General features: G+C 38.1%; 1 protein-coding gene across 2 annotated transcripts; it reads left to right on the top strand.

The window, feature by feature from the left end:
• The first annotated feature begins 1,491 nt into the window (after positions 1–1,491).
• LOC140152958 (hematopoietic prostaglandin D synthase-like) lies at positions 1,492–11,630 on the top strand. 2 transcript variants are annotated; one of them, XM_072175511.1, is made up of 7 exons: positions 1,492–1,617; positions 5,602–5,671; positions 7,428–7,520; positions 9,078–9,179; positions 10,004–10,056; positions 10,569–10,673; positions 10,969–11,630. In XM_072175511.1, the coding sequence occupies exons 1-7, from the start codon at positions 1,546–1,548 to the stop codon at positions 11,149–11,151; spliced, it is 678 nt and encodes a 225-aa protein (XP_072031612.1). In that variant the 5' UTR covers positions 1,492–1,545; the 3' UTR covers positions 11,152–11,630. The 2 variants fall into 2 exon arrangements, with proteins under 2 accessions (XP_072031612.1, XP_072031613.1); XM_072175512.1 differs by lacking the exon at positions 10,569–10,673.
• Positions 11,631–11,779: the final 149 nt, after the last annotated feature.

Genomic DNA, 11,779 nt, shown 5'->3' with positions numbered 1-11,779 from the left:
CCCGATGTCACGCACTGAATTTTAGTGATTTTGTAGTATTTTGTGAGCAAGTGTGGGAAGTGAAAATTACCACTGACTGGGGTAAATATCATGTCTAAGAAGGTTTAAATGCTTAAAACCACTTCTAAAGTCAATTTTATGGAATAATTCAAAATTTGTGTCAAAAAATTGCTGTCCCTTGGTTTTGCATCATTGCCGTCACATTGGCATCAAAACGGCTGGAGGTGAAGACCAAATATCAAAGGTCAATAATTTGACTGTGTACGCTGCCTTTTACAGACAACGAAAAACATCAACCCGGAATAGGTGCACATTGGCACTCTTTTCCTGCCAATTTTGAGGGTATCTTCAAGTATACACGCGCGTACCTTTATTCAACATCATCTCCAAACGTTTCTGATCAATTTGATATAAGTCTTATTGTTGAAATTTTCCGGAAAATAATGATGGTTGAATATGTCCCACAAGCTGTTGTGGTGATATGTAACACGTGGGTAAGCTTAACCCTACTATTAATCGTAAGCAATGTCTGAACCATCATCTCCGCTACATCAGTCGGCGTCACAATTTGCCGTGGCGGAGATGATTCTCCATAGGAATTTGTGTAGAAATATCATCTCCGTCACATCACCATCATCTCCATCACATCACCGGATCTTGAGATACAGCGAAGTCCAGTTTAGTTTATCAGAAAATGCTTACAAATTCTAAACCTTCTCATCTGTATGAATTTAATTTTCAAGTAGTGTGAAAACATTACTGAAATCAAAAGTCTGTGACGGAGATGATTCTCTATAGGAATTTGTGTAGAAATATCATCTCCGTCACATCACTATCATCTCCATCACAGCATTGTCATCTCCATCACAATTGTTGTTGACCTTTATTTGACCTTTGACCCAGACAACGTGGAATTTACTATTTGGAAATGTAATTCATATTGTATGTGTTTACTATGTCAATAGAAATTTATTTAGTTATTTCAAGCAAAATTATGAATATACTTAAGTTTGTATAAAAAAAATACTAACAGACATGACATTTTCCGTACAGCCTGCCTCTCATTGTCCCAACTAAATGACGAAAGTACAAAATCATATTTTTTTAAATGAAAAACGCAAACATGAATCAAGCAACTTACAAGCTATCCATAAAACTCATAATTAAGAGTTTTAACAATTTTTTTGTCCTTTTTTCCTTTTTGGCCTAAATGTGACGGAGATGATGCTCAGCTGGCACAACCTGCAGATTACGCCCTCTATAATATAGAGGGCGCCCTAAAGATTGCGCCAAATATTGTTTTCATGCACTAGAGACTTACATCCTTACAGATATGTAAAGGAAACATTTTTATAATCATTTTCAAATTCATATTTGCCTATCTTCCAATAGTACACCTTTTCAGAGAAATACCCAAATACGTCACCTGCTTAATTATTCATAGATACCTTGAACGGCTGGAATTCATGGATTACCCTGTGAGTCGCTAGAGTTGACGTGACGTTGGCTATTTCCGGGTATAATTTAGTAGTAAAATCTGTGATCATGCCATCGTACAAACTCATTTATTTTATGTCAAGATGCCGAGCCGAACCAATCCATATGATGTTCCATATGGTAATCCATGTATTCCAGCCGTTCAAGGTACCTATGAATAATTAAGCAGATGACGTATTTACCAACTCTGAGGACGTAGTGTTTCGTCTGTTTTGACGAATACACTATAAAGTTTGAATGTCAATCCAAAGATAATATTCAATTTATTATTTATTATTACTACTGCTCTTATCATTTATTATTATTATTATTATTATTATTATTATTATTATTATTATTATTATTATTATTATTATTATTATTATTATTATAATTATTATTGTTATTATTATTATTATTATTATTATTATCATCATTATTATTATTATTAGGCCTATTATTATTACTATTATTATTATTATTATTAGGCCTATTATTATTACTATTATCATTAATATTATTTACATCATTATCAAGTAATCAATCAATATCTACGATATCCATGAATGCTGACGTTGCTGATGATGATGCTGCTGAGGATGCTGATGCTAATTATGATGCTGCTGATGATGATGCTGTTGACGATGATGATGCTGCTGATGATGACGCTACTGATGATGATGCTGCTGCTGATGATGCTGATGATGATGCTGATGATGATGTTGATGCTGCTGCTGATAATGATGTTGATACTAATGATGCTGCTGATGATGCTGCTGACGATGCAGATCCTGATGATGCTGCTGATGATGATGCTGATGATGATGATGATGCGACTGATGATGATGCTGATGATGATGATGCTGCTGCTGATGATGCTGCTGATGATGATGCTGATGATGCTGATACTGACGATGCTGATGTTGCTGTTGCTGATGATGTTGATGCTGCTGCTGATAATGATGTTGATACTGATGATGCTGCTGATGATGCTGCTGCTGACGATGCAGATGCTGATGATGCTGCTGATGATGATGCTGATGATGATGCGACTGATGATGATGCTGCTGCTGCTGATGCTGATGATGATGTTGATGCTGCTGATGATGATGCTGATACTGCTGCTGCTGATGATGCTGATGATGCTGCTGACGATGCAGATGCTGCTGATGATGTTGATGATGATGTTGATGCTGCTGGTGATAATGTTGCTGCTGCTGATGATGCTGCTGCTGATGATGCTGATGATGATGCTGATACTGATGATGCTGCTGCTGCTGCTGCTGATGATGATGCAGATGTTGATGATGCTGATGATGATGTTGATGATGTTGATGCTGCTGATGATGACTGATGATGCTGATGATGATGCTGATGATGCTGCTGATGGTGATGCTGATGGTGATGCTGTTGATGATGCTGCTGAAGATGCTGATGCTTATGATGCTGCTGATAATGATGCTGCTGATTATGCTGTTCACGATGATGATGCTGCTGATGATGATGCTACTGAGGATGCTGCTGCTGATGATGATGCTGCTGATGCCGATGATGCTGCTGACAATGCTAATGCTGATGATGATGCTGCTGCTGATGATGTTGATGCTGCTGCTGATAATGATTCTGATACTGATAATGCTGCTGCTGATGATGATGATGCTGCTGACGATGCTGATGCTGCTGCTGCTGATGATGATGCTGTTGCTGATGATGCTGATACTGATGCTGCTGCTGACGATGCATGTTGATGATGCTGCTGATGATGATGTAGATGCTGATGATGATGCTGATGATGACGATGCTGCTGATGCTGCTGATGATGATGCTGTTGATGATGATGTTGATGGTGCTGATGCTGATTATGCTAATGATGATGATGATTCTGATGCCGATGATAATGCTGATAATGCTGCTGATGATGCTGCTGTTGATGATGATAATGCTGATGATGTCGATTATGATGATGATGCTGATGATGCTAATGAGGATGATGATGATGATGATGATGATGATGATGATGATTCTGATGCAGGTGATGGTGATAATGATGATGCTGCTGCTGATTATGATGTTGATTAAAATGCTGCTGCTGATGATGCTGATGCTGCTTCTAATGATGATTCTGATGCAGATTATGGTGATGCTGCTGCTGATGATGTTACTGATGCTACTGATGATAATGCTGATGATGCCCCCGATGATGCCATATATGATAATGATGCTGATGATGCTAATGATGATGATGATTCTGATGCAGATGATGGTGATGCTGCTGCTGATGATGCTGATGCTGATTATGATGCTGATGATGATGCTGTTGATGATGCTGATAGGCCTACTGCTACTGATGATACTGATGCTGATGATGCTGCTGATGATGATCCTGCTGCTGCTGCTGATGGTGATGATACAGCTACTGATCATACATGTCATCATCATGCTACGGTCATCATGCATCATCATCATGCAAGTCATCATCCGAGGCATTATTGTCATCATCAGTCATCATCAGCAGCATCATCAACATCATCATCAACATCATCAGTATCATCATCAGCAGCAGCATCAGCATCCGCATCGTCAGCAGCATCATCATCATCATCAGCATCAGCATCAACATCTACATCGTCAGCAGCAGCATCATCAGCGTCATCAGTTTCAGCAGCATCATCAGCAGCAGCATCAACATCAGCAGCAGCATCATCAGTATCAGCATCATCAGCAACAGCATCATCAGCAGCAGCATCAGCATCATCAGTTATCATCAGCAGCATCATCAACATCATCAACATCATCATCAGCATCATCAACATCTGCATCATCAGCAGCAGCATCATTATCAGCATCATCTTCAGCAGCATCATCAGCATCATCATCATCATCAGCAGCAGCAGCAGCAACATATTATCATCATCAGCAGCAGCATCATCAGCAGCATCAGCATCGCCAATAGCATCATCAGCAGCATATCATCATCATCAACATCATCATTAACATCATCAGCATCATCGGCATCTGCATCGTCAGCAGCAGCAGCAGCAGCAGTATCAGCATCATCATCATCAGCAGCAGCATCAACATCATCAGCAGCAGCATCGTCAGCAGCAGCATTATGAGCAGTATCAGCATCATCAGCAGCAGCATCATCTGCAGCAGCAGCATCATCATCAGTCGCATCATCAACATCATCATCATTAACATCATCAGCATCATCATCAGCAGCACCATCAGCACTGCATTGTCAGCAGCAGCATCATCAGCAGCATCACCAGTATCAACATCATTATCAGCAGCAACATCATCATCAGCAGCAGCATCAGCAGCAGCAGCATCGTCAGCAGCAGCATCATCAGCAGCAGCATCAGTATCAGCATCATCAGTAGCAGCATCATCAGTAGCAGCATCATCAGTAGCAGCATCATCAGCAGCATCACCATCATCAGCATCATCATCATCATCAGTCGCATCATCAACATCATCATCATCATCATCAACATCATCAGCATCATCATCAGCATCTGCATCGTCAGCAGCAGCATCATCAGCAGCATCATCAGTTTCAACATCATTATCAGCAGCAGCATCAACATCTGCATCATCAGCAGCATCATCAGCATCATCAGCATTAGCATCATCAGCAGTAGCGTCATCATCAGTAGCATCAACAGCATCATCATCAGCACTGAGCATCATAAGCATAAGCATCGTCAGCATTCATGGATATCATAGATATTGATTGATTACTTGATTAGATTAATAAACTGATTAGGTTAATTAACTGATTGAGTTGAGTTCAGTGACAAAACCCCTGCTCCTTTTAACCCCCCCCCCCCCCCCATGTGGGATGCTGGCTGCCCTGATAGAAGATAGGCCCTATTTAAATAACAATAGACATAATAATAATAATAATAATAATAATAATAATAATAATAATAATAATAATAATAATAATAATAATGAATGATAAGAGCAGTAGTAATAATAAATAATAAATTGAATATTATCTTTGGATTGACATTCAAAACAGACGAAACACTAAGTCCTCAGAGTTGGTAAATACGTCATCTGCTTAATTATTCATAGGTACCTTGAGCGGCTGGAATACATGGATTACCGTTCCATATGATAGGTGTGGAGTATGAAAATGTCGCCATCAGGGATGCAGGCGGAGACGATTTTAGGAAAATTAAACCATGTAAGTAAATGAAAGTTTCACTGAAAATCAGTTAAATTTTTGTTTCAGTGCTAGTATGTATTGTTATTTGTAAATGATACCATTGTATAGACATTCAAATGGTCATGCGTAAAGAAATATGTTTGTTTGTTTTGGACTGTTTACATCATTATCCATACGGTACATTGTACCGTCAATCATATTCCATAAATAAATTGGTCGGAAACTTTACAATCATGGAAGAAAGTCCAGTTTTAGAAGCAGAAGGTCGGAAATCGGAGAACCCGGAGAAAACTTGCGGTAGCGAGTATTGTGGATTACAAACCAAATGCACATTAAGTCGTCGGAATTGGCCAGGGTTTGAACATGGGACGTCAGCAGTGTAAAACGAAGTCCTGTCTGAGACAAAATAAACACAGCCAAATTAAAAAGTCGCCACTAGTGGCATCAGCTTCCATCCCCATTTAATCAGAGTCTGATGAGTTTATGGCAAAATAATTTATATAATATTTTTTTATGTACACTTTCCTTCGAAGGTTGATACCAAATTTTGTATCAAAAGTTTAATCATCGTGAGCATAGGAACCGTTGTTTGGAAATTCGTGCAACTCAAAGGTTATCTTTAAGATTTAAATGCAAAGTTCAAAAATAATACAAAATAACTTAAGAAAATGTAACGGAAAATGTCCTTTCTCCTGGTACTAAATTCCACTTAGACCAGGTCTAACTTTAGACCCGGTCTATTACTCTTTTGTGCATACCGACCTAAGATTCCAAATCAAGTACAGTAAATTTGTAGCCAAATGTGAAGCCGGGGCTTCTATAATAATAATAATACATTGTACCAGCACTTATATAGCGCTATTACAAATTCATACAACATGAACATAGCACGTAACACAAAAAAAAGAAGAGGAAAAAACAACAAATTATTCTTCTAAGTTGAACAAAGGAGTCTTTAGTTGGCTCTCGAAGCTGCTGACAGTGGGACATGACTCGTGACTGTATGGATGACGGCAAGTTGTTTCAGCAATGCTGAAATCCCCACCACCAACCACCCGGTGATTCCAACTGATAACGAGACGAGCAGTGTCTGTAGCAGAGCGCAGACCTGGTCTAGCAGATTGATGAATGGTAATGCGGTCTGTGAGGTATGAAGGAACCTGCTCATTAAGCGATAAGCGAAAATGTACAAAAGTGTCTTGAAGGCGATTCTATCAAGACTAGTGAGAAGAGGAGTTGTGTAATACATCCTTGCGAAAATACCTAGCAGCACTCGGCATGCTCGGCATACCAAAAGGGAAAAGAAAGAAGATGATGGACGGTATTGCAGCAAAGACAACCCTGAGAGGAAGCTATGCAATCTGACTTGCATAAACTCGACAGCTTTTCATAATGTGTCCTCAGTATCAGGACCAAGAAACAACTCAGAAGGATCGAGGAAGTGAGACGGTTGTGGTCACGCAAAACTGGTTGAATAAAAGCCTGGTCCGAAGCCCATGAACCGCTGAAAGTTACCGAGTACATGAACTATATCAATGTATATTGACATCACGGTGGCTTTCCAAGTGAACTAAGCGTACCAAGAGTGCCCATCCAAAAAATAAAGAAAACATACATTAATGGGCCCATAAAAGCAAAGAAAAGAGACCCCAGGGGCCGCTAAAAAGGGGATCATGACGTTCATTTTACCTCAGGGTCCGTATAATGGCTCTCGGCGGCACTGAAAAACTGATAAATAAAATTAATTGATTGATTCATTGATTGATTTTTACAGTGTTGCCCTTCGGCCATGTACCTGTACTGGAAGTTGACGGTGTGAAGCTAACCCAAAGCAAAGCAATCATCAGATACTTGGGAAGGGAATTTGGTGAGACTATGTGAACGAATTCTGATTGATCAAATAGCTTGCTTAGCACACACGCCATTTCTAAGATAATCGCGGTTTAACCCCTTGATTATCATAACCCAGCAAACACAAAAACGTTTTTAAAACGTTTTAAATAAGTTATATTTTGGGTTTTGGTTTAGGTAAAAACGTTTTAATAACATTAAAATGTCGGGTTATATAAAGGTCATGAAATCGTTTTAAAACGTTTTGTATGAAAACACACTACAACAATATTTTTAAAATGTTTTCGAAATGTCATTATAAACTATTTTTCAAACATTTTGGCCAAATATTTTGTCAACACTTAAATAACATTATGTTAAAATATTTGCACCCAGCAAACACAGAAATGTTCTTAAAATGTTTTTACAAAACGTTTTAATAACATTTAAATGTCGGGTTATATAAAGGTCGTGAAAACATTTTAAAAACGTTATTGTAAATATTTTGGGCAAACATTTTTGCAAAATATTTTTAAACCCCAAAATAACATTCTGCTTAGAATGATTTGTACCAAGTTTTCAAAAATGTTTTTGGAATGTTATTAAAACGTTTTTATACCCTTTATATAACCCGACATTTCAATATTTTCTGTAAAACATTTGTGTTTGCTATGCAGTAGATTACCAACAAATGTTATTTAATGTTATGAACACGTTTTATACCATTAATGTACCCTTTATATAACGCGACATTTAAACATTTTCTGACAACCTTTTATAACCTTTTGCGAATGATGTCGAAAACGTTTTGTGTTTGCTGGGAAGCACAATTATCTTCATTTCATAGCATGATGCGGTTTTCAGTAGAGGCCCAGGGTTCAAACCCCGGTTGAGATCCAAAAGTCAACAATCCTCTTTCTTCCTTAATGATTACTGCATTTGAATTGTCGGGCAAATGTACATAGGAGAGTGAGAGATTGTAAGGGCAATGTCGGGACCCCAGATCATAGATGAACTCCTGGGTGGGGCAGCATTAATTAGCATGAGGCCGAATTTGTGCCCAGACGTATTGAGGGCGACAGTCATGTTATCCAGACGGAGAATGGCTACATATGCCGGGCATGTCAATTTGCTGAGTGGAGGCTGATAATCACCAAAGGCGGCGGATTTTTTTTTTTTATCGCTACCTTTTGGGGCGAATTTGGTCTTTTTTCTCAATCTTAATGTATACCTTGTTGAGTAGGGAAAATGTTTTTTACTCATCAGTGAGGCATTTTTTGCATCTCACTAGTGGGCAAAGGTTTTTGTTTTCGTCTCACTAGTGGGCGAAGTTTTTTTCTTCAAAAAATGCTAGAGCAATAGACAGGATGTGTGCTTTAATTATCTTAAGTATGTTCAGGAGATGAATTATACCATCAGTAGATAATTATGTGCTATCAAACGAAATACCGCATTACATGCAAAAGGTTCGCTATCATCAGGAAACAGGAATTTCATCCAGTATCAAGTACATGTATGCAGTATTGATGTTTAACAACGACATAGTTTGTACATGAACAATGTTAATAACAACCATCTGTTTCATATCCTACAGGATTTTATGGAAAAACATCTCTGGAGGCAGCTCAAATTGATTGTGCCATGGATGCTACGGACGATGTCATCTTTAAAGCAGGTCAAATTTACTGGCATCCTGGTATGTATTTAATTCCAAGGTTGGGTGTATGTTGGGGGTATTAAGAAACAGTCGTGAGCAAACAATGACCGAATTGAACTCAATGTTGATTATATTATACTCATTGAATACAAATTTAATCAATATTGACTCAAATAAAGTTTCTCCGATTTTCGTAAAAAATGGAGGCAAACTGTTCCTCAAGTTCAGGGGATTCAGGAAAAGAATCAAAATCCTATGTCGGGATCCTATGGTATCTAAATATCGTTTAACTCTTTTGCTGTGTAACATACTAACTAGACAGGTCCCCTCTAAAACTTTAATGTGGCAAGGGGCATCTGCGAGAGATCTGGCCGCCGTGAAATTTTATACCTTTTAACCACTTTTTAACCCACTTCCCTCAAATTTACCCAAACAGATACATTGCTCCCCCTCCCCATGAAAACAGGTTGCTACTGCTTCGACCGCATCCTATTATCCTTTTAAGTAGAGAGGCCACATTTTCGTGCAACGTTTTGACAAAGCTTCTTATGGTGTTAACATATATATGAGATATTTCGGTTGAAAAATGCAGTTTTTGTGATTTTTTCCCCAGTTTTTTTTACCAAAAATGTCAATTATTTTTGCAAAAGGTTACAAATCAAGTCACAAGTCCCAAAAATAGTGACTCGAGTCAGGCTCGAGTCCAAGTCACGATTCGAGTCTACATCTCTGGGCATATACAACCGAAATCTATAATGATCTCATTTATAGGCTGGGAATATAGTTTTTCCATGATATTTGCATCCAGAAATTGCTTCTTTATTGGAATTAATAAAAGATTTACTTATTTTAATGTTTTTAAAATTTTCCGGGTTTTCAAGTCCCAGCTGATGTCCTGGAAAATTTCTTCAAAAGTGTATGTGAAATTTTCATTTGGTGTATGCTTCGCAGGCACGCGGAGTGCGGGTACTCCCGCATCCCGCGAGTAGGACTAATTGGGCTTAAGCCTGATGGCTTAGGAAGCCTGACCACTAGCCATGCTTCGAGAAACCGGCCCTTTATAACTCAGGAAATTCCCAGAATGTATAACATCATCTGGGAATATTAGGAAAATCTGTCAGGTAGTGTTGTAATGTAAAATGCTAATGTCTAAAACTTTAAATAGGCTTGGGAATTCTCAGATTGCATCATATGCTGCTAAATGTGAATGTGAAGAAGTCGGCTATATTAATAATATGAGGACTTTCCGGTTGTTACTATCCAGCAATAACGAAGATCTGGAGTACGCCAAAGTACGGACCTCTTCCAAAAAAAGGAATATATTCTTCTGTCAACATGCTGACGGTATTATGATGATGATGATGATGATGATGATGATGATGATGATGATGATGATAATGATAACGATGATAATAATTGTTTTGGTAGAGAACTGAAGCTATAGAACAGTATTCTAAAACTCTACGCAAACTTCTCACCGACTTGGAAAAACTATTTGAAATGGTTGAAGGAGATTTCTTTGTCGGAGATGAGGTATAGCTATACTATATTGTTTTTAATCATTCATTTCATAGTATTATCAATTGCACTTGTTTATTCGTTTTTGCAACATGTATTGATCATGAAACTAGTTACTATGTGATCAAAAGCTCAATTACTCAATTAAGCGTTGGTCTCGAGGTTGGCGATGGGTTTGGGTAGATTGGTGATACAATTAATTAAAGACTGTAGTTGAAAAAGTGGTCAAGTGCAAAAGTCTACTTTTGAGGAAAAAGATATCATCATCTTTATTAACTTAAATACTCCATATTTGTATCTCTCTTTTCAGATCACTATTGCTGATATGTTCTTCTTTGCTGCCTGCAATTATAGCCGTTTCTTCGTCAAGGATCCTTTTGAAGGGTTCCCAATATTAGCTGCCCTTAACGACAGAATCATTGCGCATCCTAAAATCAAAAAGTATCTTGATGATACTTCCTACAAACCATATGAACAATTCAAACCATTTTAAGAGTATTGCATTTATAATGACATCCATGCATGCTTGATTAACTTTACAAATATTTCCTTTTAAGGTGATTAATAGGACAATATTTCTATTGTACAATAGTGAATTACGATATCGACAGGAAAGAGAGAGCATTTAAAAAAAATACAGATACAATGTATTTGAGGTAATTTTATGGCCCATTCTCATAAAATTGTGTGAAATGGCATCCGCGTGCACTAGCCCATCACATACCAAAATGTACCTTCATTTTGGGCAAAAATAGTCTGACATGGAAAATGTTTAAGTACAACCGGTAAAAATGTTTCCGCCGCCACTGCTTGCAACAACACAAACTGTTTTCAGCATAGCTCTGTTAAAATATAACATTATGACCCAAAGGAGGCACACCATTAAAACGCATGTCCACAGTCATGACAGTGGGCCGCACAGCGACAACGTCAGGTAAATAATTCACAGGCAGAGAAACTAAATCAATACACGTGTATTAGAGTCACGCGGTAGCATGACCAGCAAGTTTTAAAAAAAAACGACTGATAAAGAAGAATAAGAAGATGCACCGCGGGACTATATTTACACGAAACAAAACGCTATTGTTCTATGATATTTTTCGCTGGGTACAAAATATATC

The sequence above is a fragment of the Amphiura filiformis genome, chromosome 5, assembly GCF_039555335.1.
Source record: "Amphiura filiformis chromosome 5, Afil_fr2py, whole genome shotgun sequence".
Classification (NCBI taxonomy): Eukaryota; Metazoa; Echinodermata; class Ophiuroidea; order Amphilepidida; family Amphiuridae; genus Amphiura; species Amphiura filiformis.
Note: the sequence above shows the minus strand (reverse complement) of the source record. Positions and strands in the feature narration are given on the sequence as shown.